At 42.8% G+C, this 26418-nt stretch overlaps 1 protein-coding gene across 2 annotated transcripts in view; it reads right to left on the bottom strand.

The window, feature by feature from the left end:
• Positions 1-1783: 1783 nt before the first annotated feature.
• Positions 1784-26418, bottom strand: part of AGXT2 (alanine--glyoxylate aminotransferase 2) — a 43556-nt gene continuing 18921 nt past the window's right edge. For both annotated transcript variants that reach the window (XM_060091624.1, XM_060091623.1), the window contains exons 5-14: positions 25080-25174; positions 24366-24459; positions 23584-23677; positions 19679-19779; positions 18800-18892; positions 14310-14442; positions 12787-12878; positions 10332-10481; positions 5681-5779; positions 1784-1891 (exon numbers count right to left, since the gene is read on the bottom strand). In XM_060091624.1, coding sequence (XP_059947607.1) covers positions 1784-1891; positions 5681-5779; positions 10332-10481; positions 12787-12878; positions 14310-14442; positions 18800-18892; positions 19679-19779; positions 23584-23677; positions 24366-24459; positions 25080-25174 — 1059 coding nt within the window. The remainder of the gene's footprint in view (positions 1892-5680; positions 5780-10331; positions 10482-12786; positions 12879-14309; positions 14443-18799; positions 18893-19678; positions 19780-23583; positions 23678-24365; positions 24460-25079; positions 25175-26418) is intronic.

Genomic DNA, 26418 nt, shown 5'->3' on the forward strand with positions numbered 1-26418 from the left:
CCATCTGTTAGGCTACTTGATTCCCAGGACAACTCAGGAGGTAGGAAGGGCAAGTACTGATCTGACTGGGAACAAAATGAGGTTAAAAAGAGATTAAAGATCTTGCCCAAGGTCATCTGTAGCAAATAAATGGGAGAACTGAGTTTAGAATTCAGGTTATTTGGCTCGTAATACAATCATCTTTCCACTGCGCCCAGAGCATTTCTAAAGTGTTTGCTCTATTTGGATATTGGATACTAGAGGGCATTAAGCTCCTTCTCATAGGGGTTTTGGTCTTATCTGGGGGGCAATGGGGGGCCACCGGAAGGTTTTGTGCAAGAGAAGGACATGTTTAAGTCAATGCCCGAGGGAGACAAATCTGGCAGTGAGGTGTAGGTTATCTTAGTGGAACAGACACCTCAGGGGTGAATCATTAGAACGTGGCTTCAAACTGGGACACAGCTTAAATAAACATCAAATTACATGCTGAGAAAGTTACTTCCCATTCAGTTCTGTGGATCTTCTTCTGTTTGTGTTAAGGAGAGGGACTCAGCTTGCCAGTATCTTTTTTTTTTCTTTACATCTTTATTGGCGTATAATTGCTTTACAATGGTGTGTTAGTTTCTGCTTTATAACAAAGTGGATCAGTTATACATATGTTCCCATATCTCTTCCCTCTTGCCAGTATCTTTTTACACCCCTCAAACACTCTGTAAGCTCTTTTTTTCCCCCAAACTCCCTTTTGAACAAAGAGAGAACAAGCCTCATGCTGAGAATGTCTTCAAGAAACTGTATTTTGCTAGACCTGAATTACATCGCTTTGTGTTCACTCTATTTTATGAGCACTTTCCAGTTGTGACAAGTAGTACTGATTTCTCATCAATTATAATGATAGAAACATTACTATCAAATACATCTAAGTAAAAAAAATCAGATTAAGGAAAAATATTAAGTCAATTATAAGATAAATAGTGCATACATATGGGAAAGAAGCAATATGAATGTGCATTCTAATGACTATAAAGTTTGGGAACTTCTGGTCTTGGAGACTATTATAATAGGAGCAACGAGAATTTAGTCCAGGGTGGGATGATGGCAGTGGAAACAAAGGAGGCTCTGATACACATTTTAGGGGAGTTAAAGGAGAGGACAGTTATCTACGTGGGGTATTTTCTGCATCATTTCCCAGGATGCTTATGGCTGCAATAAGAGAAAACTTAAATGAAAAAGGCTTGTGCGATGCATTGAATTTATTTTCTCATATAACAAGAAGCCCCAAGGTAAGGGGGCTCCAGGATTGGTTAAATCAGTGGCCCATTGACGTCACTAAGGACTCAGCTTCGCTCCAACTTCCAACCTCAGCAAATAAGCTTTGTTCTCAGGGCCGCAAAGTGGCTGACGGTGGTTGGAGCAGTCCTATCGTGACATCTGATGCTTCAATGCAAGACGAACACATCTCTTCCGGAGATGAAGAGCAGAGGGTGAAGAAATCTTTTCCTGAAGGCACCTCCACCAAAAGATTTTCCTGCAGGAATCATGTCCCATATCAGGTGTCCATTCACCACAAAGGAGAATAAAATTAGCATAACTAATCTAGACTAATTAGGATTTATTCTCTGAGCTAGGGATACAGATCCTTTCCTGAGGGGTGGCTTTCTCAAGGTAACAGGGGCTCTGTTAACAAATATGGCTGGTAGGCAGTCAACCATTTACAACTTATACCAGTGGTTCTGAAATTTCTCAAATTAACCCTTGAACATAAGTGGGAAGTTCTTGAGGCTCGTGGCTCTTTATTTTCAAAAAATTATTTGTCTTGGCTCTCCAAGTGTTGGATTAAGGCAGAACGGAATACTTCCACTGCAAAATCAACTTCTGGTTTAGTGATGCACATGGAGGGTGCGATGCGGAATGTCTGAGGAGATAAAGGAAAATAGAGCAACGGATCATCATAGAATCAACTACGACTTCAAGGAAATGCACTAGATTAAGAATCGAACACCTTGTTTTCATGACATTCCTTATATTTCCCTCAAGGGTTCGTCTCCTCCCTCCCCCATGCTGTATCCAGGCCATTCATCCTCTAGTCTCAAAAATTCTGGTACCATCCGCTCGGCCCCATTTCCTTTTTGTCACCTGCTGACCTCCTGGTCCTTCCACCACCTCCACTGAGGTCTTAAGCCTCTATCTACCCTCCGTTTCTGCCATCACCGAGGTTGCCTTCTGTGTCCCTGTGTGCAGCCCAACAAACTAGCGTCTCAGTTTCTTGATCGCCACAACTCCAGGAACCTTCATCTGCATCCACTCACACCCCAGGCCAGCACCACGAGCCTCCTCTTCACTAGGGATCCTTCAATTTCTGATTCCCACCGCATCTGCCCTTCCCGTGAAAACTTCAGTCTCCTCCTCCCTCCATGATCTTCAGGTCTGTCACCCCGCTCAGATCTCGTCCTCCTTTTCTTACCCAGCTTGGAGCACAGGGTTGAGGATATGAACCCCTCTCTCACCTGCCCCCTCAGTTTGCTTGCCTTCCTACCCTTCTGCTGCTGAACACACACACAGCAAAGTCCCCGGTCCGATCAAAGCTATAATAGAACTGCTTTGCTCCAACATAGAGAGCTGAGAAGTGGTAAAGAAAATCACACCGCTGGTGGACAGACACCACAAGGAATGCAGGGTCCTACTTCTGTTGGTATCCTAAATGTTCAGGTCCTCTCTCCTTTGCCATTCTAATTTCCATTCCTCTCAATTTCCTCACTCAATTCCTACACCCCTCACTCTGTTTCATAGACAATCTTGCCTCATGCTTCTCAGAAGCTGTCAAGCAAGACCTTTCTATAAACTTGCTTGCTCCCACGTGCATTCTTATATCCTAGCCTGAAGGTTCAAGGAACAAACCATCTACGATTCGACTCCAAATTTTCTTCCTGTGCCTTTGGCCCTTGCTTCTCCCATCACCTTCCCTCTAGGCAACATCCCTGCATTCTCTTGCATCTTCACCTTGTCCTCAACTTCCCCTCAGCCTATAAACAAGCAGGCTTACAGCTCTCATAATCTAAATCCAAACCACACATAAAACCACAGATAAAAATGTGTTGACCCTCCTGGTCTCTTCCAGCTACCATACAAATACTATCCTTCCTTTCATCAAACTTGTAAAAATAAAAGGACTGGTTGATGCTATTGGCCATTATCTTCCACTCTGCCTTCCCTCTATTCACATCTCAACTCATTGCAGCCTGGTTTCTGTCCCATCAACCTTCTGACCCCACCCTGGCTAAAGCTGCCAGTAAGGTGCTCAGTGCGGAATCCGACGGGCACATTCCAGCCCTTATCCTTTCTGGCCTTCTCTTCTGCATTTGGCACTTCTGTCGCTCCCCCTTCCAGAACCTCCCCACTCTCTGGCTTCCATGACTCCACACCCTCCTAGCTCTCCTCACAGCTCTCCACCCGTTTTGTGTCTCTATCTGCATACCTCTTATTCCACCTGCCCTTTAAAAGTTGATGTGACCCAGGTGTCTACCCTCATCTCTCTGCATTTCGCGTCTAGACTCCCTTCCCAGGAGATTTCCTCCTCTCCCCACTTCTATGCTGACGACCCCCAAATTGTGTTCCTCACCTCGATTCTTTCCTCTGAGCTACAGACTTGTCTATAGATAGAAGGAGAGCAAGTTCAAAGCTGCACTCATCCCTTTATACCCAAGTCCTGGGCATTTCACTGCAAGATTGCTCTCTGGATGTCTCCTCTATCCCTACGGCTGCTGTTCAAGTTCGGACAGCATCATGAGCCTCCACCTGGACTCCCGGCCTCCAGTCTCGACCCCTTGGGTTTACTCTCCTCCGAGGACAGATTCAGAAATCAGACTGCCTGCATTTGGATCCTGGTTCTGCCACTTACTAACTGTGTGACTTGGGCAATTTACTTAGCCTCTCTGTGCCTCTTTTGCTTCATCTGTAAAATAAGCATAAGAGTACTTATTTCATAGGCGTGTTAAGAGCATTAAATAAGTCAACATATGCAAAGCATTTAGAACAGCGTATACTATCCCTTCGTATGGTTATCGGCAAGCTTACTAGATTGTATTATCATTTTCTGTTTAAGTCTTTCTCCTCTGCCAGTTCCATGGAGGGAGGGACAGACCTTATTTCTCATGGTAGCTCTAGTATCCAGCCAAGCAGTGGCTGCTGAGGACTCAAGTGTGTGCCGGATGACTAAGGACTGACTAAGCAAGTAAACCATGAATTGTTTTCTGTCTTTATAAGTAGCCCGTCTTAGGATTTTGAATCATTAACTTACTCTGTCTGATTCATATAGAAAAATATCTGGGACCAGGACTAGAAAAAAGTCAGCATTTCCCAGCAAAAGCGCTCATTCTGGTTTTGTTTGCTGTGGTTTGGTTTGGGCTGGAAGAGCTTTCAGTCTGTTTGTTCACAGGCTGAGGGGAAGTTGAAAACAACTGCAGAAACAAGAGAACACAGACCTGTTTCCCTAAGTGGAGGGAGTGTGGAGGGTCAAGAGCATGGAGAGACATCTCATTCTCTAACCTTTAGGGAAGGAGGTGGGAAAAGGCTCGGGGGACGGATGAGCTTCTATAGGGATTTTGCCTGATAGTTTCCATTTTCTCCGAGAAGCACCAGGTGAGGGTGTTCGCTGAAGTTAAGTGAGAGGCACCAGTGAAGCAGGGAAACTAGGAAGAATGACGCATGTTTAAAACGGGAGAGAAGGGGGCTTCCCTGGTGGCGCAGTGGTTGAGAGTCCGCCTGCCGATTCAGGGGACACGGGTTCGTGCCCCGGTCCGGGAAGATCCCACATGTCGCGGAGCAGCTGGGCCTGTGAGCCATGGCCGCTGGGCCTGCGCTTCCGGAGCCTGTGCTCCGCAACGGGAGAAAAAAAAAACCCCAAAAAACAAACAAACAAAAAACCAAAAAAACAGGAGAAAAGGATGCCAAAGGCCAAGAACAAGTTAGGGGAGGAGTAGGAGTGACCCTACATCTTAAATCTCGGCCCCGGAGCGAATCCCTGGAGAGGGTCCTGCTGGTGTGAGGGATGGAGGGGCAGCTCACTTTACAGTAGCAGCCCATGCCCACGGCAGGGCCACACCAGGGTCCCGACTGTGGGGCTTGTACTTGGCTTTCCCAGGAAGGGGGCAGGGAGAGCTTGTTCTCTGCCTCTGCCAACCTGAGAGTGAAGGGAACTGGGAGTGGCTGATTTTGAGTTCTGCATTCGGGACCTGGCCAGGCTGCCAGCACCATGACGTTGCTCCTGGCCACAGCGGCCACTAAGGCTTAGCAGGCTTGCGGATCACAGAGTCAGAGCCCAGGGCGGAGTTTAAGAAGACTAGGATTGCGCTTTCAGAGGTTAGAACTAATTCACACGTGAGACAAACTGGGTACGCAGGACTGTTATGACACTATTATGACCTGTCGTGTAAGTCCTCTGCTTTGTCTGTGCAGCTTTTTCTGCCTCCTTAGACTGTCCTCTGTGTATATTCCCCGCCGACCCGCGGTAACCAAACCATTTCACACAGCGCCCTCTAGTGGCCCGAGGGCTTCACTGTCCCTTTCTTTTGAAAACGTCTGAGCACTAAGCCTAGAGGAAGCGGAACTGGGTCCCCTAGCATAGGGGTGAAGAAAAGGGGCCAGCACTGGGACCTCAGGGAGGTGCCCACCTAAAGTGATAGGTAAAGGCCAGCCTTCTTGTTACCTGAGAAAAAGTGCCACCCCTGCCAATCAGAAGCCCCATGCGTTTGCAGTCCTGGTGGATTTGATTTACTTCTTCACGGGGAAGAGGCTGACGGCTCGTCTGTAAATACATTTTAAACATATTTGGCATTTGAATGATTCAAGACATTATTTCTAAGAGGAATACAAAGCAACTCAAGCAATCAATGCTCTTCTCTCCCTCTCAACCTCTCTCCCCCTGTAATTGAATAAAGCTATTAATTGCTGAATTGGATTTCTTTCTGGGGGGGCTGTTATTGAAAATATTTGTTTTTATCCCAGTTCATCCTAAATTCCCAAAGACAAGATGAAGCTGAATGCAGACCGTCAGTGAATCTTGACTCTGCAGTTGGTTACCCTGGGAGCTTGGTTCTTTAATAGCCGTATTTGGAGTTTGCTTTATTTATGTGGAAATTGTCCTCAGCTCTTCACTTTGTTTTGTCCATGTAAAAAATTCATTTCCAAGTCCAGGAAATGGCTCTGAAGTTGCACAAGGGCATAAACGGTCCAAGCTTTCTCTGGGCCATAGTATGGCCTGGGCAACTGGGGTGGGTCTGTTTGTCCTCATCTTCCCTGCTTGTGGAATTTGGTCTTTCTCACCCAAGACTTAATCCTCCAGGGTCAGGAAAGGTAAGCTCTCTGGAGCCTAGAGGCTGTTTCAGGTCACTTGGCAACTGAAGGTGGTCGCTTCCTGTGGGCCCAGGTATTCCAGTACCCTTTTGATGACACTGGGCTGGGGACTTCTGAGTCTGGGAGCACAAATGCTCCAACTTAGTCAAGTCTGTTGTGAAGCATTAAGATAAAGAAAATACTATTCAGACTTTCCCACTACTAGATAATGGAGGACCAGGATGGGGAAAAGACCAGCATTTCCTCATTGATCCTAAAATGTCATCCTGCTTGCCCCTGATGTTCTCATGAGGAAAGACTAGAACACGACAATATAATTTAGGGCTAAACTGTGAAAGCTGGAAAGAAGTCAAATATGGTTTGGGGGATGAGAAGTCAGAGGTCAGAAAGGGACAGTTGGGTTGGTGGGCCTTGGTGGCTATCAAGGGTCTGGAGAGGTGGACTTTGTTTGACTTTAGCCTGGTCTGGGCCAGCACCATCCCTGCTCCTTTGTCCATTTTATTACCCCCTGGGCTCAACTGCTATGACTAATTGAACATCTTGTAGGCATTCCGAAGAGAAAAGCACGGTCAGAAAAGCTAATGAGGCAAAGCCACAGGACAGCCTGCCTGGGCCCTGTGCTCGAGTCTAAGTCCCAATCACTCCATAATCAAATGTTAGTAACTAACCTCTTCTCAGGGATGTAATGTAGCTTCATGTTTATTTGTTTATTTATTTATTTATTTTTTGCCTTTTTTGAGGGATAAGTCTTCATTTAAACAATTATAAAAGTAATGCAGGGTTATTGGGGAAAACTCCTGAAAGTGATATGGAATTGCACTAAGTAAAAATGAAACGTTTCCCCTTCTCCAATCCTACTCCTAGGGATACCGCCTGTTGGTAATTTAGTGGGAACTAGACACTTTTTCTATGCATATACATACATTTAAATGCATATTTTAAAAAAGTCATACTTTATAATGTTCTGCAATTTGCTTTGAACAATTTACAATGTATCCCTAACATCTTTCCATGTCAGTGTATTTGGACCTAGTCTTCTTTTTTTTTTTAATTTTATTTAGTTATTTTATTTCTTTTTGGCTGTGTTGGGTCTTAGTTGCAGCACTCAGGATCTTTCATTAAGTCTCCCGGGCTCTTCGTTGTGGAGCACGACTTCTCTCTAGTTGTGGCTTGGGGGTTTTCTCTCTGTAGTTGTGGTGCGCGGGCTCCAGAGTGCATGCGCTCTGTAGTTTGTGGCATGCAGGCTCTCTAGTTGAGATGTGCAAGCTCAGTAGTTGTGGCGCATGGGCTTAGCTGCCCTGCAGCATGTGAGATCTTAGTTCCCTGACCAGGGATCGAACCTCTGTCCTCTGCATTGTAAGGCGAATTCTTTACCACTGGACCACCAAGGAAGTCCCTGGACCTAGTCTTTTTTTTTTTTTTTTTTTTTTTTTTTTTTGCTGTACGCGGGCCTCTCACTGCTGTGGCCTCTCCCGTTGCGGAGCACAGGCTCCGGACACACAGGCTCCGCGGCCATGGCTCGCGGGCCCAGCCGCTCCGCGGCATGTGGGATCTTCCGGGATCGGGGCACGAACCCGTGTCCCCTGCATCGGCAGGCGGACTCTCAACCACTGCGCCACCAGGGAAGCCCTACCTAGTCTTCTTAAAGATTACCTAGTATTTTGTTGTTTGTTGGTAGAGAAATTTGTTTAATCTCTTATTTTTGGACATTTATGTTATTTTCAATTTTTGTTTATGATCATAAGGAATGCTGCAAACATCCCCACTCATTTATATCTTTACACACTTCTGTGAATATTTCTTTAGGACACATCACTCTAAGAGAAATGGCTAGGTCAAAATGTATACATTTAAAATTTTGATAGCTACAGACAAATTTCTGTCCAAAGGGCTGTATCCAATTCACATCCTTACTAACTGCTCATGGGAGTTTTGATTCTGGGTTATACTGTATAGCATTAAAGCCAAGTTCTGAGCTGTTTTAATTACATGAATGTGGTCTGAAGTGTTGCAGGGGAACAATCAACAAACATGGATAAAGCACTCACTGTCTGTGTATTTCCTGACCTCAAAAGTGTACAGTTTATTTAGGAAAAGAAGGTATTTATACGTGGAAACCGAGTCAACAAATAGATGATTTGAAAGAGCCTTTCAAAGGAGTTCTTTAGACAGTGAGTGTGAGAGAGATTCTCTGAAGGCTGCAGCCCCGTCTATGGGAGAAGCAAAGGCAAGCTGCAAGAGGAGATGTGGTGAAGAGTTGGATCTTGAAAAGGCCTAGGATTCTCATAGCTAGAGACAGAGAGGAGAGGACTGTATTCCATGCTTAGGGAAAAGTTTGAGCGATCTTTGGATGTAGGAAAGTGAACGGTATTGAGGGGACAATGAATAGAATTAAGGAATGGAGAAGCTCTTTCAGAGCCCATGCTTAAAACTACTGAAGATGTGAAACAATTCTACTCCAATAAAGTTGTAAAAAAAACCCAAAAACTACTGAAGGGCAGAGGGAAGAGAAAAAGAGCTCATTCTATGCATACTATTTTATAGCTTGCTTAATTTTTTCCATAATACAGTTTGCACATTTTTCCATGTCACATATGTTTCTATGCCATGTAGTATGGACGTACCATCCTTTAGCTTGTTCTGTATCAATGGGATTCTGATGTTTTACCATGACAGCTCAAGCTCTGAAGAGCCTCTCTGTTCACACGTCTTGGAGTACGCAGAAGTTAGCTTTGGATTAGTGAGAAAGGGACGAATGCCTCCTCTTTCATTGGGCTTTCTTTGGTGGAGTCTGGGCTTTGAGGCATCTAGGTATTCTCGAGGGACCTCTCGTGGGGGGGAACTGGGATGGACTCTTCTGAGCATTAAAACAGCCCCTGATGGAGCCCCAAGCTGAAGGTAAGTATGTTACGGCCTGTGAGCCAGGGGGCTTAGTCTCACATTACTCTTATTTTCCTGCTGTCTTCCCTTAGCTTTCAAATCTGGTTCAAACGTTCCTGCTTTTCACTGGCTCTGCTGTGTGGTATGAATGGGAGAGCGTTATATCCATGGTCTAGTCTGAATATTGAGAGAACTGAACACGGTCCTTCTAAACTAGGGGGGTGTGATGAGAGCAAACAGCAAGAAGTCACCCACGGGTAAGAATTAGGGTGAAGGGGCTGGTCTGACTATTCCTTCCTGTGCCAAGATTCCCCTGCTGTCACTCCCCTCAGAGGATCTGGATTTTGGGTTGATGGAGGGTTGGGCCAATTTCCTACTGACACGGACCCTAGGGGCAGCAGTGATAACAGAGGAAAAGATTTGAGAAACACGGCAAAGGAAGAATCAATAAACCTTGACGTTAGAAATAAGGAGAGGGAAGGAGGCACAGATTATCTTGTGGTTTTGAGGCTAGGGAATTGGGAGAACAGTGGAGGGTGAAAAACAGACACAGTGACCTTGGGAAGAATCACTGGCTTAAGGGAAAGGCTAAGTTCAATTGTCATATCGAGCTTGAGGTCACCTGGCAGTAGGTCATCAGAAAGTCACATTCCGCCCTTGTTACTTGGGAGATTGAAGTCCATTCCCAAACAAACAAACAAACAAACGCAAAGCCCTATAAATCTTTAACAGCCTCACCCCAAACCAACACCACAACCTTCTCCTGGCCCTTCCCCCTTACTTCCGCCAACTCTCTGTTCCCCTGCCCCTCCCCCAATAATTTCCTCCCTTCCTTATATTTCTCATTCAAAATATTCAGTCATTACCATTGCTCTTTGCCTTGTCTGGCGAGAATAACATCAGCTCCCTTTTGCAAATGCTCTTCTGCACTCTAGGACTCTCGATGACCAGCTAGCCTGTCGTTCATGCTCAACACTCCGGATTCATCGCTAATGAGCTTTGCTGAGTCTTGCTGTCCTTGTGTGCTCTCTTCCTGAGAATGAATGAGCTTGTAGCTGAGGCTTCCTACTTTAGCTCTTGCTGCCCCCAAGAAGCTGCAGAGAGAACAGCAGATCACAACCTACCTTATCCTTCACCATCTCTATTCCTATCATGAGGCCTTTGCCTCGGACGTCTCCGACGATTTCAAATTCATCCCTCAGCTTAGCAAACTTCAGTAACATATAGGTGCCAACTTCCTGGCTGTTTTCTTGTAGATTTTCTTCTTTAATCACCTGTTGAGAGAAAGCCCCAAATGACATTGCATTAAAAAAGTTTTAAGAACTACCATATGACCCAGCAATCCCACTACTGGGCATATACCCTGAGAAAACCATAATTCAAAAAGAGTCATGTACCAAAATGTTCATTGCAGCTCTATTTACTATAGCCAGGAGATGGAAACAACCTAAGTGTCCATCATCAGATGAATGGATAAAGAAGATGTGGCACATATATACAATGGAATATTACTCAGCCATAAAAGGAAACGAAATTGAGTTATTTGTAATGAGGTGGATGGACCTAGAGTCTGTCATACAGAGTGAAGTAAGTCAGAAAGAGAAAAAGACAAATACTGTATGCTAACACATATATATGGAATCTAAGGGAAAACATGCCATGAAGAACCTAGGGGTAAGACAGGAATAAAGACACAGACCTACTAGAGAATGGACTTGAGGATATGGGGAGTGGGAAGGTTAAGCTGTGACAAAGCACGAGAGAGGCATGGACATATATAAACTTCCAAACGTAAAATAGATAGCTAGTGGGAAGCAGCTGCATAGCACAGGGAGATCAGCTCAGTGCTTTGTGACCACCTAGAGGGGTGGGATAGGGAGGGTGGGAGGGAGGGAGACGCAAGAGGGAAGAGATATGGGAACATATGTATATGTATAACTGATTCGCTTTGTTATAAAGCAGAAACTAACACACCATTGTAAAGCAATTATACTCCAATAAAGATGTAAAAAAAAAAAGTTTTGAAACAGACTGAGAAACATGGAGAAATAAATGTATGTGACCCTCTTTACAAAAACTTGACCAGACATGGAACCCAAAGTCTAGTATGGCCATAACTTGTCTTACAAAAAGATCTGCTGTAGGGAGAAAAAAAATTCTTGGTAGAGGGAATGCTTCCCCCCTACCCTCCTCATCTTCAGGGGTGGGTAAAAATTTAGGAAAAAATAAAAGAGATGTCTCAGTGTTGAGCTCTTTGTGGGCCCAGAGTCAGGGCACCTGAGATATATATTCAATAAAAGGATTTTCACCTACTTCCACCCATAGCAGAGACCTGTGATTCCTGACCAAACACAAGCAGTATACTACATTTATAACCAGCTGATAATAATTGCATGACTCCAGGCATAACCTGATGTTTTTAAGACCTACTTGTTCACCTAAATCCTCTCTATCTGCTAAATTGGTTGAGGTGACGCAGGACTTCAAAAATGTAATCTGGCAATGTCTACAGAATGAAATAAATGACACATCCTACCTACACTTTCTCATTTTGAGATTTAATCATATTTGAAGATACTTTTTAATTTTCAAGGGCAGCTTTTACTTACTTATTTTTATTGAAAAATAGTTTTAAATTTATTTTTTTTGAATAAGTGAATCATGTGCCTCATTCAAACATCAGAAAGTACAGAAGCATAGAGTAGAATGAGCCTCACTGATCCCTGTTCCACAGCCACCAAGTTTCCTTCCCCACAAACAACCATTGTTATTAATTTCTTGGACATTCTTCCAGAAATAGGTTACACTTTTAAGCAAACGTTATTATACACATAAGCAAGGGCATTTAAAAAATCTTTTCAACAGATGAGACCCCAGGCAAAATCAATGGCCTGGAGCTGAACCACAGCTGAATCACCTTGTTGGAATTGCATAGAACTCACTTGCTCTTTACTCTTTTAATTTATGTCAGTACAACAAAAATAAGGAAGCATATACAAGACAGGACCAAAATTAAACTGAAATCAAGGATAGCCATTGGTAACTATCCATAAAATACCACTCAAATGACAAAGAAATTTCAGTGCTACCAGCTAGCTAGGGAAATTCTTTTTTTTTTTTTTTTTTTTTTGCGGTATGCGGGCCTCTCACTGTTGTGGCCTCTCCCATTGCGGAGCACAGGCTCCAGACGCGCAGGCTCAGCGGCCATGGCTCATGGGCCCAGCCGCTCTGTGACATGTGGGATCTTCCCGGACTGGGGCACGAACCCGTATCCCCTGCATCGGCAGGCGGAGTCTCAACCACTGCACCACCAGGGAAGCCCTAGGGAAATTCTTATATTTCCCATGTGTGTGGGGTTTATTACATATTAATTCATATCCAATACTTGAAGCACTCACAGTAGATCTTAAAAAGGGGGACTGGGCAGAATAATAACTGGAAATCTAACTTAAATTCATGGACTAGGAATTAACTCTTCACTTTAATCATGAAATGTGGTAGAGTTCTGATGATGTGTGTGTAGTTTTGAAGTAGTCGTTTGGTGAAATGAGTGATGTTGATGCGGTTGCTGGAAAGTACCTCAAGCACCGATGATCCAATGGCGCAGGCCATGGGGTTCCCTCCGAAGGTATTGAAGTGAAGCAGGCGTTTAGCCAAAGACTTGGCAATCTCTGGAGGGGGTGGAGAATAAAAGTGGATAAAGGGTGACACATTCCTATCTGTAATCTCCCATCATGCATTTGGATTATATTTACCTTCATGTTGTATATGTATGTGTAATATATTTCATGGCATCCAATTCATTCTTCACTCACCAGATAGTGGATGTTATGGTTGGAATTGTGTTTCTTCCATCCTCCACCCCAATTCATACGTTGAAGCCCTAACCCCCAATGTGACTGTAATTGAAGGCAGGGCCTTTAGGGAGGTAATTAAGGTCATAAGGGTGGGGCCCTAATCCAATAGGATTGGTATTCTCCTGAGAAGAAGAGACATCAGAGCCCTTTCTAGCTGTGGAAAAGGACATGTGAGGACACAGCAAGAAGGTGTTCATCTGCAAGAGAGATCTCACCCCAAACCAACACTGCTCATACCTTGATCTTGGATTTCAGCCTCTAGAACTGTGAGAGAATAAGCCCAAGCTGACTAATACAATGAATAAGGAAAAATTGCTTATTTATTCAATGAGAAGTTTAATAATAAAAATCTTTAATGTGTTGTATGAATTGAAAAGTACTTTAAAACTTGATTTATGGGAACTTATGTGGAACCTTCATTAGCTAAGCTTATTTTCTATATTCCACTCTTGGGACTAAGAAGGAAATATTTTTTAAAAAATCTCATATCAAGGATTTCATAATATAATTTCAAGATTGTTTCAGGGTTAGTATATATTTGGTTCATTATACTTCACCTTCTACATCCATATTTTAGTACCTTTCTTCATTCAATAAAAACACTGAGATATTACAAGGCACTTAGTTATCCTTTGGAGCCTCTCTAGTATGCTTACTATTGGTTGGAAAAACAAATGAAATAATTTTAAGATTTTCAACACTAAATGGTTCATAAAATTCTTTTCTGTAAAACCTCAGTAAAATGGGAAATACAGTTAATTCTAATGTTCATTTTATAGAATGTTATAGCTAAGTGAGATTGTATTGTCTTTAGCTGTTTTGTTGATGGTAAACAGAGAAAACTATCACCTGGACCTTGAGTCTATAGCTTATTGGTGTGGCAAGACTAGGTCAGGGTGTCCTTCAAGAATATGATTCCCTTGGAAACTTCAGCACTGGTTTTAGGTTGTTTAGCAAGGATCTCTTGTGTTGGTTTTGTTTTTGTGGCACGTTTGCCTAGACCTTGTCAGTAGAGTAGAAACCTGCATTTCACTGTGGGTCTGGGAGAATTAGTCTTCTCTACAGCAAGAGCAAAAAGGGCTGATTTTCTTCCATCTCTTCAACCATCTGGCAGACAGTTTCCCTTTTTCATTGCTTGGGAATCCCATCACTGTCTCTAGCCCACACAAGGTCCAATACACATGTTTTCTACCATGGCTGATGCAGGAGACCCAGAAGCAGACACAAACTGCCTGTAGTTCCTACCTGGAGTTGTGACAACTGCTGCCATGGGAAAGCCATTCCCAATCCCTTTAGCCATGGTGACAATATCCGGCAGGACACCATGCGTTTGGAAGCCCCAGAAGTGAGAACCCAACCTTCCAAATCCTGTCTGCACCTGTGAAAACAAGTCCCAAATCACCATCCTCATACTATTATGGAGAAAGCACTTATTCTGCGCCTGACCTTTTAGGCACCAAAAGCCAGTTACTAGCATTGTGGGATTCTAGACATGGTTTTTAACTCCTCTGAATCCATGTTAACTTTGTTGAGTGGAAACAATAGCAATACATCACAGGGCTGCTGTGAGGGTCATATACGTAATGCATGTGAAAAAGGTGATTGTGATTAGCAATCCTTGATAAGGATCTCCTGTGTGTAAGGCTGCGTCTACCCCAGGCTGGGTGAAGCAGGAGTTACAGTAAGCAAATTGGCGCTGGGGTGCCCACCACCCAGCCCAGACAGGCTGGACGTCCTCTTCCCTGTGATTTCTTTTTCCTCTTGAGAGTTAGTCATGAGGAGGACCCAGCTGAGTCAGTTAAGTCAGGATGGAACTAAGTTGAACTTAGTTGTTTTATGCATGCTGTTTCCTCTTTCTAGAAAGCCCTCTCCCCGCTTCTTCATCTCACTATCTCCTTCAAAACACAGTTTCATCATTATTCGGGATAGGAAGATTCTCCTGAGCCGCGCTAGGGCCCCTACTCAAGACACCTAAGCTGCCGTCAGAACCTCTCACCTTGGACTATTATCACCAGCACACACGTATCTTATTTTTCTCTTTATCCACAATACCTAGCAGAGTGCCTGATAAAAGTAGACAGTGTTTGTAGAATGGATAAAAAAGTGGCGGAAGTGCCTAAGTGAATAAAGCCACACCAATATTTCCATGCAAATTTTCTCCAGAGCCTTTTTGGTGAAGGTTCCTTGATCTCCTTCTGGTTCTCAGTCTCCTGGGCTGTCTGTCTATCTCTCTCTCTACACATACACACATTGCAGGTCTGGGGTAGAGGTGTGGACACTTGAAGCTGATTCTGAAATGCACTTGAAAGAGCAAGGGTCCTTCTCAGGCTTCCTGATTATTTTCTTGCTCTCTCCAGGGTGCTGCTGCAAAGGCAGATGTTGGGGGTTACAATTAGACGAGAGCGAACAACATAGGAGAAGAGCTTAGACGTGGGAGTCAGACAGATGTGGGCTCGAATCCTGGGTCTCCGACTTCCTAGTTATGGGTCTCTGGACAAGCTGACAAATTTGCCCAAATGAGATAATGTAGGAAGAGTTCATGGCAAATCCATCCATTTTGCCTTTCTGCCTATCTTAATTTTTCACTTCATCTATCAAAGTACCATCAATAAACGGTGAAAGATCAGACTGCTTGGACAACACGTGAAATTATGTAGGACCATAAACCATGTTTAGCCACCTAAGAAGTATCAGTTCCACAGAATCGTTGAGTCGAACAGAGACGATTCATTCTAAGGTTCATAAACTCAAATGTCTTCAGGGATGAGGAGCATATCATCTTGAGAGAAGCAGGCTGGGTCTACATCAATGAGTGGGGATGGAACTATGGGCATGCACACCCTGCCTAAAAGCAGTGAATTTAAAATTTAAACCCAGCCCATGCCAGACAAGCAAAGACTGAGGGCCCATTGTGGTCCCAGCAGTGGCCTATTTTTATTCAAATTCCATATTCTTCATTTTAAAGAAGAGAAAGCCAAGGTGAGCTGATTAAGAAGACATGTCAGATCACAGAATGGCAGCATTGGCCCCACGCTCAGAATTTTCTTCTGCTCTCCCTCATTTTCTGCTATCTTTGTCTTTCTACACTGCTGTTCTGTCATTCTTTTTCTTTTTTTTTTTAATACAGCAGGTGCTTATTAGTCATCAATTTTATACACATCAGTGTATACATGCCAATCCCAATCGCCCAATTCAGCATACCACCACTCCCACTCCCACCACTTTCCCGGCTTGGGGTCCATACGTTTGTTCTCTACATCTGTGTCTCAATTTCTGCCCTGAAAACCGGTTCATCTGTACCATTGTCCTAGGTTCCACATATATGCGTTAATATACGATATTTGTTTTTCTCTTTCTGACTTACTTCACTCTGTATGGCAGTCTCTAGAAGCATCCATGTCTCAACAAATGACCCAATTTCGTTCCTTTTTATGGCTGAGTAATATTCCACTGTATATATATACCACATCTTCTTTATCCATGCGTCTGTTGATGGGCATTTAGGTTGCTTCCATGACCTGGCTATTGTAAATAGTGCTGCAATGAACATTGGGGAGCATGTGTCTTTTATTTATTTATTTTATTTTTTTGCAGTACGCAGGCCTCTCACTGTTGTGGCCTCTCCCATTGAGGAGCACAGGCTCTGGATGTGCAGGCTCAGTGGCCATGGCTCATGGGCCCAGCCGCTCCGCAGCATGTGGGATCTTCCTGGACCAGAGCACGAACCCACATCCCCTGCATCGGCAGGCAGACTCTCAACCACTGCACCACCAGGGAAGCCCACATGTGTCTTTTTGAATTATGGTTTTCTCTGGATATATGTCCAGTAGTGGGATTGCTGGATCATGTGGTAATTCTATTTTCAGTTTTTTAAGGAAACTCCATACTGTTTTCCATAGTGGCTGTATCAATTTACATTCCCACCAACAGTGCAAGAGGGTTCCCTTTTCTCCACACCGTCTCCAGCATTTGTTGTTTGTAGATTTTCTGATGATGCCCATTCTAACTGGTGTAAGGTGATACCTCATTGTAGTTTTGATTTGCATTTCTCTAATAATTAGTGATGTTGAGCAGCTTTTCATGTGCTTCTTGGCCATCTGTATGTCTTCTTTGGAGAAATGTCTGTTTAGATCTTCTGCCCATTTTTGGATTGGGTTGTTTGTTTTTTTTTTGATATTGAGCTGCATGAGCTGTTTATATATTTTGGAGTTTAATCCTTTGTTTGTTGATTCATTTGCAAATATTTTCTCCCATTCTGAGGGTTGTCTTTTTGTCTTGTTTATGGTTTCCTTTGCTGTGCAAAAGCTTTGGAGTTTCATTAGGTTCCACTTGTTTACTTTTGTTTTTATTTCAATTACTCTAGGAGGTGGATCAAAAAAGATCTTGCTGTGATTTATGTCAAAGAGTGTTCTTCCTATGTTTTCCTCTAAGAGTTTTATAGTGTCTGGTCTTACATTTAGGTCTCTAATCCATTTTGAATTTATTTTTGTGTATGGTGTTAGGGAGTGTTCTAATTTCATTCTTTTACATGTAGCTGTCCAGTTTTCCCAGCACCACTTATTGAAGAGACTGTCTTTTCTCCATTGTATATCTTTGCCTCCTTTGTGATAGATTAATTGACCATAGGTGCGTGTGTTTATCTCTGGCTTTCTATCCTGTTCCATTGATCTATGTTTCTGTTTTTGTGCCAGTGCCATAATGTCTTGATGACTGTAGCTTTATAATATAGTCTGAAATCAGGGAGTCTGATTCCTCCAGCTCCATTTTTTTCCCTCAAGCCTGCTTTGGCTATTCGGGGTCTTTTGTGTCTCCATACAAATTTTAAGATATTTTGTTCTACTTCTGTAAAAAATGCCATTGGTAATTTGATAGGGATTGCATTGAATCTGGAGATTGCTTTGGGTTGTATAGTCATTTTCACAATTGATTCTTCCAATCCAAGAACATGGTATATGTCGCCATCTGTTGGCATCATCTTTAATTTCTTTCATCAGCATCTTATAGTTTTCTGTATACAGGTCTTTTGTCTCCCTAGGTAGGTTTATTCCTAGGTATTTTATTCTTTTTTGCAATGGTAAATGGGAGTGTTTCCTTAATTTATCTTTCAGATTTATCATCATTAGTGTATAGGAATGCAAGAGATTTCTGTGCATTAATTTTGTACCCTGCAACTTTACCAAATTCATTGATTAGCTCTAGTAGTTTTCTGGTGGCATCTTTAGGATTCTCTATGTATAGTATCATGTCATCTGCAAACAGTGACAGTTTTACTTCTTTTCCGATTTGTATTCCTTTTATTTCTTTTTCTTCTTTGATTGCCGTGGCTAGGACTTCCAAAACTATGTTGAATAATAGTGGTGAGAGTGGATATCCTTGTCTTGTTCCTGATTTTAGAGGAAATGCTTTCAGTTTTTCACCATTGAGAATGATGTTTGCTGTGGGTTTGTCATATATCGCCTTTATTATGTTGAGGTAGGTTCCCTCTATGCACACTTTCTGGAGAAAAGCATAAACTTCAGTTTGGATGTTTAAGTTCTGCTGTACTTGATTAAATGGACAAACTAATCCAATAACAAACTAACCAGTCAACTAGCCAAAGCTTCATTAACTTATACCCAAGTCTTGGAATCCCCAGAGTAGATGCTTTCTGCCTGGACCACAGAGGAGGGTTTAAAGAAGTTTCTCCTTGTGCTTTTCCTGTCCTGGCTGCACTGAATCTCACCATGACCACTCACTTCATCTGCGATGCACACGCCTCCCCGCTCACGCACCAGCTCGAAGGCTTCCTTTAGAAACCCCTTTGGGTACTGGACAACGCCATTCACCCCCTGCAAAAGACCAAACCAAGAAGACTTAGAGTAACAGCACAGCCCTTGAAAGTACTAAAAGGGAATTGAAGATGGATCATGATCAATATTAGCATTAGTGATACTAGCAATTTTTAAAACAGTCTCTAGGCTTCCCTGGTGGTGCAGTAGTTGAGAGTCCGCCTGCCGATGCAGGGGACACGGGTTTGTGCCCCGGTCCGGGAAGATCCCACATGCTGCGGAGCAGCTGGGCCCGTGAGCCATGGCTGCTGAGCCTGCGCGTCCGGAGCCTGTGCTCCTCAACGAGAGAGGCCACAACAGTGAGAGGCCCGCATACCGCAAAAAAAAAAAAAAAAACAGTCTCTAGAACTGTTTCAACTATGGGTGAAAAGAGGGGCCATTACTTTTATGCCATGCCTGCTGAAAAAGGATGCAAGCATATTCTTTCCTGAGAGTAGAGAAAAAGTAGATTAAGGTGATTTAGTAAGATTATAGAAAGGCTCCCCCTGACAGTGTGGGTGATAAAGAACTAAAAATTGCTGGGGTTTTCTATTTTTACAGATTTAGGGATTCAGTAGTTTCATCTATCTCTCTGTTCAGTCTGGGAGTGCAGGAGATGGTTTTTTCAAAGGTCAACTGAAAACCAGCACCCCCCCCCCTTTTTTTAAGGGGACCAATGCAATGAATTAAGTTTGGAGAGGGACACAGCAGTGGTCACTGAAATAATTTGGAATTCTCTAGAATGTATGAGTTAAAAATCTGATAATTTAGAACTGAGCTCAATTAATGTTTGGTTAATACACTCACTTGAATTGGCTCTGCAAAAAATCCAGCAATTGATTTGGCTACAGAAGTCCTCAGAGTATCTTTGAATTGTTCAATATATTGGTCTTTAGCTTGGCAGCAGTCTGCAACAAACAAACAACAACAGAAAACACAGCATTTGAAGATGTGAGAATGGCATCCAGAAGAATGGGGGGAAAACAGACAAAAAGAAAACAGGACAGTAAATTGAATAGAGTCCCTCAAGATACAGTAAACTAGGATATGAGGATATAGGTTTCTGAATGTTCTGAACATTCTGTCAGAATGACTCATACTTTGTTTCGAGCAGCAAGACTAGCATAGCCACAAAAGCATAAACAAACCACTTCAGTTGTTTCCATCTGGAGAAGCAACGCTCCAAAACATCATTGAGTCTGGTATAGATAGCTGTTTTACCTAAGGATACTGATCCTCTCAACAGTGTAGATTTAATTCAAATGTAATTGCTGTGTGGATTTAATCTATTTGGAAATAACTATGTTTACCTTTCATTGCTACTTAATCTGATGTACAATTTTAAAGCTACAAAGTATCTCAGTCTTTATGGTTAATAAATATGTTTATATAGCAATCAGAATTCAGTCTAAAGAGGAATGTACTACTGCCTTTCATCCACTATAGCAAGGCAGAGGAAGCTTTCTCCTCTGGAATACCAAAGGTCCCAGATCAAGTACATCCATATATGACTGAACCTTCAGAATTTTTATCCACACCTGTAACTTGGTTCTAAACAGCATCACATAGTCTCTGAATCTAAACCCACATCCACGGACAGCAGAAGAGATGCAGAGAGAGAGGTGGGTGTGATGGGGAGTTTCTGCTGAAAGCAGTCTGGGCGGCAAGTCGCCATCTACCATCATGATGCTTGCTTAGAGGCATGGATGCGATCCTGTCTCCTGAAGGCTAGAGATAAGGAATGGAAACCTTCAGTTATCATCTTCAAAAGTGAACCATAAATATATTTTATATTGAATACTTCAGCTCTTCATTAAAAAGTGAGAAAAACATGACCTGGCCCCTAACATACTTTGAGGCTACATGCGATGTTTGGGAAAGCTTGCTTGACAGAGTTAACTGATCTTTAGTTAGTTGGAATTGAGGGTTGGGGGTTTGAAGAAGGAAGTAATGAAATGAATAGCAAACCCAGAAAGTACATTTTTTTAGCATCACTTATGTTGTATGATGGGTAGGATATAGTAGACAAATAAATCTGTGCCCCTAGAGGTTGAAATTTCCTATTATTATTAAGAAAGGAAGAGAAAACAACCTTGGATGACCCTAAAGGATGAGTTAGACATATGTTCAAAGGATATAATTTGGGAATTTAGTAAGATCATTTGTAACTAGAGAAATCAAAGGGTGGAGCAAAATCAACCCTAATGGCTTAAATTTGGACAAAACCAAACCATGGAGAAGGTTTTGCTTGAACCTGCGCTAGACCTTTCATAATTTCCCCCCCCACTGCCCATAAATTCAGTGATGAGAGGTCATCGACTGTCATTGGCTTTTTCCTTCATTTTGCATTTACTTCATTGGCTCATTGCTGTGACTTCAGGTCAAGTCGCCTCTGAGAGACTTGGTGCAGTAGTGTCACCATGACAACATCAAGCAAGTGGAGAGGGGATGCTCTCCTGGATGCTATCCAAGCAACGGAGTAGAGAGGGAAGAGTTTTCATTTTAGCTGGTGGTAAAGAGAGAGTTAAGCCGAGTGAGACGCCAAGAAAGAGCAATTTTTTAAGAAAAAGGAAACTTGTCTTGCAAAAGGAGAAAGAGAAATGACATGATCAGTACCAGGTTTGGAACATTGTGGGGTAGTGGGTTGAGAGGTGCTTTTCATCACAAGTTACATCTGAAATTCAGGGACTGGAATGACCAATGGGAAAGAAAATATCCTGAGGAGCGCGTGGAGGAAGGGAATGAAATCTACCACATAAATATCTATATTAGGCTCAAAAATGGATGCCTATGTGGGGAATGATGACATACTTCTGAGGTGAAAATAAAGCCGCCAACCAAGACTGGCACCTGGATGTGCCTACTGAATGAACTCTAAGAGGAATGGAGAACTGGAACCTTCTATACTCAGAATAATTCACACGTTGGGATGCATTTATAAACATATATGAATATGTCTTTTTAAAGCAAATACCAAACTCTTCTCAGGCCCTAACAGCACCAGAGGAGGCTGAAGTCCCTTTTTGTTTAAAGATATGATATCAGTCTTGTCTCTTGAAGATATGCGTTAAGAAAACAGCTGACTTCAGATGTGCCAAAGATCACAGTTCCGAGAAGCAGAAATGTCTGCCTGTCACTATCATTTAACATCTAGAGGCCACTAGAGAGATGACTCTGGGCCTCTGGTATATTCCAGTTGGCCTTGGTAGAGAAGGCCTCAGAGGGGGAGGGACACAGGGCTGGGAGGGAAGAAAGTGACCATGTCTTGAGGGCTTCTGCCGCTGAAGCTCTGCGCTGGTGCTTTTGACGTCTGTGAGGTTCATCCAGCTGATCTTAGTTGTTGGTGCCATGTGGATACGAGATACAGGCATGGCTGTACCTGGCATCGCTATTGTCTACCTGCCTCTACAAAAGCTCTCTTCCTTGGTCTCTTGAAGGTCTGGGATGAGGAGCCATGGGGGCAGGTATTGCCACCTCCATTTCATAGATGAGAAACGGAAGCAAAAGATGGAACTTTTGCTTGCAGCTTAGCCACGGTAGGGCTGAAAGTCCAACCCAGGGCTCCTGACTTCATGTGTCTCTTCAATCCTGGCCAGCAGAGCAGGAATTATTTTTAAGCCTGGGTTCCTCCTGCTGGCATATCGATGTGAACAAGGGTGGTCATGGCTGGGGAGCACTGGCTTTGAGGGCAGAAGAATTGGGGTCAAGTCCTAGCTCTCAGCCTCCTAGGTGTAGACGTGTTTCTTCCTCTTTAAAATGGAGAGTGTGAAAGATAGCTTTAAACTTCCCCATGGTTTTAAGTTCTGTGACTATAACATCTTGTTCTAAAGCTCATTCTTTCATTCTCCTACCTCCGTATTGCCATTATCCCATCTGAATTTTAAGATGACTGTGAATTTTCTTCCTTTCAAAGCTCATTTTTAAGGCTTCCAGTTACATTCTTCCTCTCAGCCCAGTGACACCCTGTTCCATTAAAGATCTCTCAGTTGGAGCGTTTAGTGATTTCCTTCAGCACTGCTTAGGGGCAGCTATCCAAAGGGTCCTGCACTGAGATGACAAGTGCGAGGTGGGGCTTGCTGATGAGCAAAGAACAAATGCTGTCTCCATGCCTCCTCTCTCTCCTGTGAAGAAGAGGTAAAGAATGTAATAACAATGTGTTTGATGAATAGTGGCTTTCCTTGTGAGGACGCCTTTACAACTTTGGAAGAGATGTCAGCAGTCTTCAGGAATGGCCTTCTGTTTTGACAAAGGCTCTCATTTTGGCTGGTATTCTGAGTCCCTGGGGAACTTCCTGATTGGAGTTTTGAGATTTCTAAGTGTTCTTACCCCTTTCCCCTTCTCCCATTGGGAATTGGCAAATAATCCCTCAAAAAAACCTTGTTTTCTTTTACAATTGGTAGCAGAGCTATTGCTGGGAGAGCTAAGAGAGCGCCTTTCGTGAAACACCAGGTGATAGTCTGTTTTTGGCTTAGCTCTGATAGCATGAGATGCTGAGATGCGTTTCCTAACAGGAGATGGATGCTCTGATGGTATAGTGGTCATAGGCATAAGAGGTGTTAGTTCAGTGAGGGGTGATTTCCTAGTTGTATTTGCCTTGGCTTTCCCTTTCCCACTTTTTCGAATCTGTTCACCCAGGAATGGTTCTGCCTCTCTCCACATTCCTTACCCCTCCTGACCTTCCACCATGTGCCTCCCCCCCTGCCCAGCTGGACCTGGTGCACAGCTGCATTTCCTAATTGTTTGCACTGGAGAATCTCGGCAGTGGCTTCCTCCCCAAGGGCCACAGAAAACATCCGGGCACATCGTCTGCAAATGACAAAAGAGGGAGTTTAGCAAGATGTGAACACAAGACAGCCAATGGGGCAACCTATGGTACCAGTTAAGGCAAGAGGGCTTCTTAATTTGATACTAAGATTCCTCCTTTACTCTTCTCCCACTTAGGACAAAAACCTAATATTCTGCTTTGAAGAGATAATTTTTTTTTTTTTGGAAATCAATTAGGAGGGCACTCTACAAAGCAAACTGATTTCAATGTCAACCTGGAAACAATTTGCTCAAGAATTTGGTCGGTAAGGGCATCTGAAAGAATAAGAATAATTAGGTATCTGATTCTGATGCTGAAAATGTGGAAACAGTGAGTGAGAACAGAAGGTGAGTACAGGGACAACTCTATGGAAATTTTATGCATTCAAGGCTCTGGGAAGTTATTTCAGTGCATTTATTTGCAGTTTACTTGATTTTATTTAAAAGCAAAACAAAATTTTAAAAAATCTCTGTCATTAATTATTACTCAGACTCTGAAGGTCTTCCTAAGAAACATTTCCCTTAAATGGTCTTTAATTTGATTAAGTCAAATTGAGCCCCTGATTAATTATAGTTATATAATATAAGCTAATTTGTATTAGTTTCTAGTCCTAATACCTGGAAAATCTGATAAATGATTCCATACACCCAGGAGTTTTTAGAGAAATATGACAAATATCTCAAAACTTACTGATTGGCAGCCCATCCCACTGGGGAGTTCCATTTTGTAGAACCCTACATTTGTCAAGCCAAGTGTGTAAGGACTGCATCCATGGTAGGCTCCTCTGCAGACAGAAAACAGTGGGAGGACTGGGTTAAGTTTACTTTTCTATGATCACTGGCATGTGGAACACTGGGTAGGACAAAAAAGAAAGTCCATGTTGGCTATTCAGGCTATGGCTCCTTACCATAAGCAGAGATGAAAGTGGGCCCAGTGTCATATGGCAAAGTCATGAGCTTCTGGGGGTGCAGACCAATCAGTCACTATTTGGCATAGGTCATAGTCAAAGTCATACCTTTTTCTTAACTTTTATTTTTTTATTTTTAATTTTTATTTTATATTGGAGCATAGTTGATGAAAAACGTTGTGTGTTAGTTTCTATACCATATCTTTAAAGTTAAAAAGCTGTCATGTCACCTTCTTTTTAATTCCATAGGAGAATCTATGACAAAACTGGGACTCCAAACTCTTGGTTACCTTGGTCAGAGACCCCTACCTTGGATCAGGCCAATTTGGATGGTGTTATCCAGACATAAAATTCATTTGACTGAACCTACCCTAAAATCTAAAATTAGAAAAACACCCTGGGAAAGCCCCTCTCCTGCTCTAGGCTATATTTTAAAGATAAACATTTAATATTGGGGTGAGTCAATGTTAAAGTTGAATGTTCCAAGGTGTGGTTACCTGAAAGAAATGATATCTGTGTTATTTGAGTGTGCTCTGGCCATCAGCATGGCTAGGTCATTGGCTTCTGAGCCACTGTTCATCAGGAAAATGACCTGGAGAAAAAAAAAAGACACATGGTCATGAGACACTTGATTACCCAATTCATTCGAAATTGTTAAAGACAGTGTATCCCAGCCTCTGATTATTAAGGAGAGTTCCCTTCGTACCAGCAGTCCCATCATTGAATTACTATATTAATTCTACAGCTATTCACTGAGAATCTGCTAAGCACTAGAGATACAAAAATGACTATGGGATTGTCAGAGTTGTGAAATATTCCAGATTTTCATTGGTTTTACCTGATGCTCTGCAGAGTGCTAAGATGGAGAGACTTGCTGAGACATACAGTGGTTAGTGGCTGAGGGGATCTGAGGACCAGGTCTCTTGGTTCTTGAACCTGAACTGCCCCACCTGATTCTGAAGGCTTGAGACAAGGCAGGCTCTCAGAGGAGCCTGTTCGGTGTTCGTGAATGTTAAAACAAACGAGCAACAAACAAAAAAGTGCAGCTCATCTTGGTTGAAAGAAAGGGGAGAACAGAAGGGTACTAGATCCTCCAGGCTCGGGGACTGGGAGGCCAGGGCTGTGCCCTTGCGGGCTTCCTCGCCTCTACTCATCCATGAGTGTGCCTGCCCTGAACTGAGGTTGCAGCTCTTGCAACTTCCTCCATCTCTTGTAGATAACATAGTAAATATGGTACCTAAATAATACAAGAAGATGGTCATAATAGCTAACACCAGGTACGGCACACTGTTCTAAATATGTATTAACTCATTGAATCCCGAAATGCAAACCTTGGCAAACATTTTAACATCTCAGTTCAGTTAAAAAATTCAATCATTTCAGATGCAGAAAAACATCTCATTTAGCAGAAATATCAAAGTGCGTCTCAGACCAAATGAACTTAATGGTATATTAATTTTCTAAAGAAATGGCCCTACTCTTTGTTAAAGAAGAATGGTTAACCAGCAAGGACCTACTGTGTAGCACAGGGAACTCTGCTCAATATTATGTAACAACTAAATGGAAAAAGAATTTGAAAAAGAATAGATACATGGTTATGTATAACTGAATCACTTTGCTGGACGCCTGAAACTAACACAACATTGTTAAGCAACGCTACTCCACTATAAAATAAAAAGTTAAAAAAAAAAGAAGAAATGCCAATGACTTTGCAGAGGGGCTGTGGAGCAAAGAGATGAAAACTTCCTGAGGAACACAGAAGAGAGTGTCAGGAAGCCTGGGGCTCCCGCTAAGTGATTTTTGCAAAGATGTGGTGGTAAGGAGAGTGACCAAGGA

The sequence above is a fragment of the Mesoplodon densirostris genome, chromosome 3, assembly GCF_025265405.1.
Source record: "Mesoplodon densirostris isolate mMesDen1 chromosome 3, mMesDen1 primary haplotype, whole genome shotgun sequence".
Lineage (NCBI taxonomy): Eukaryota > Metazoa > Chordata > Mammalia > Artiodactyla > Ziphiidae > Mesoplodon > Mesoplodon densirostris.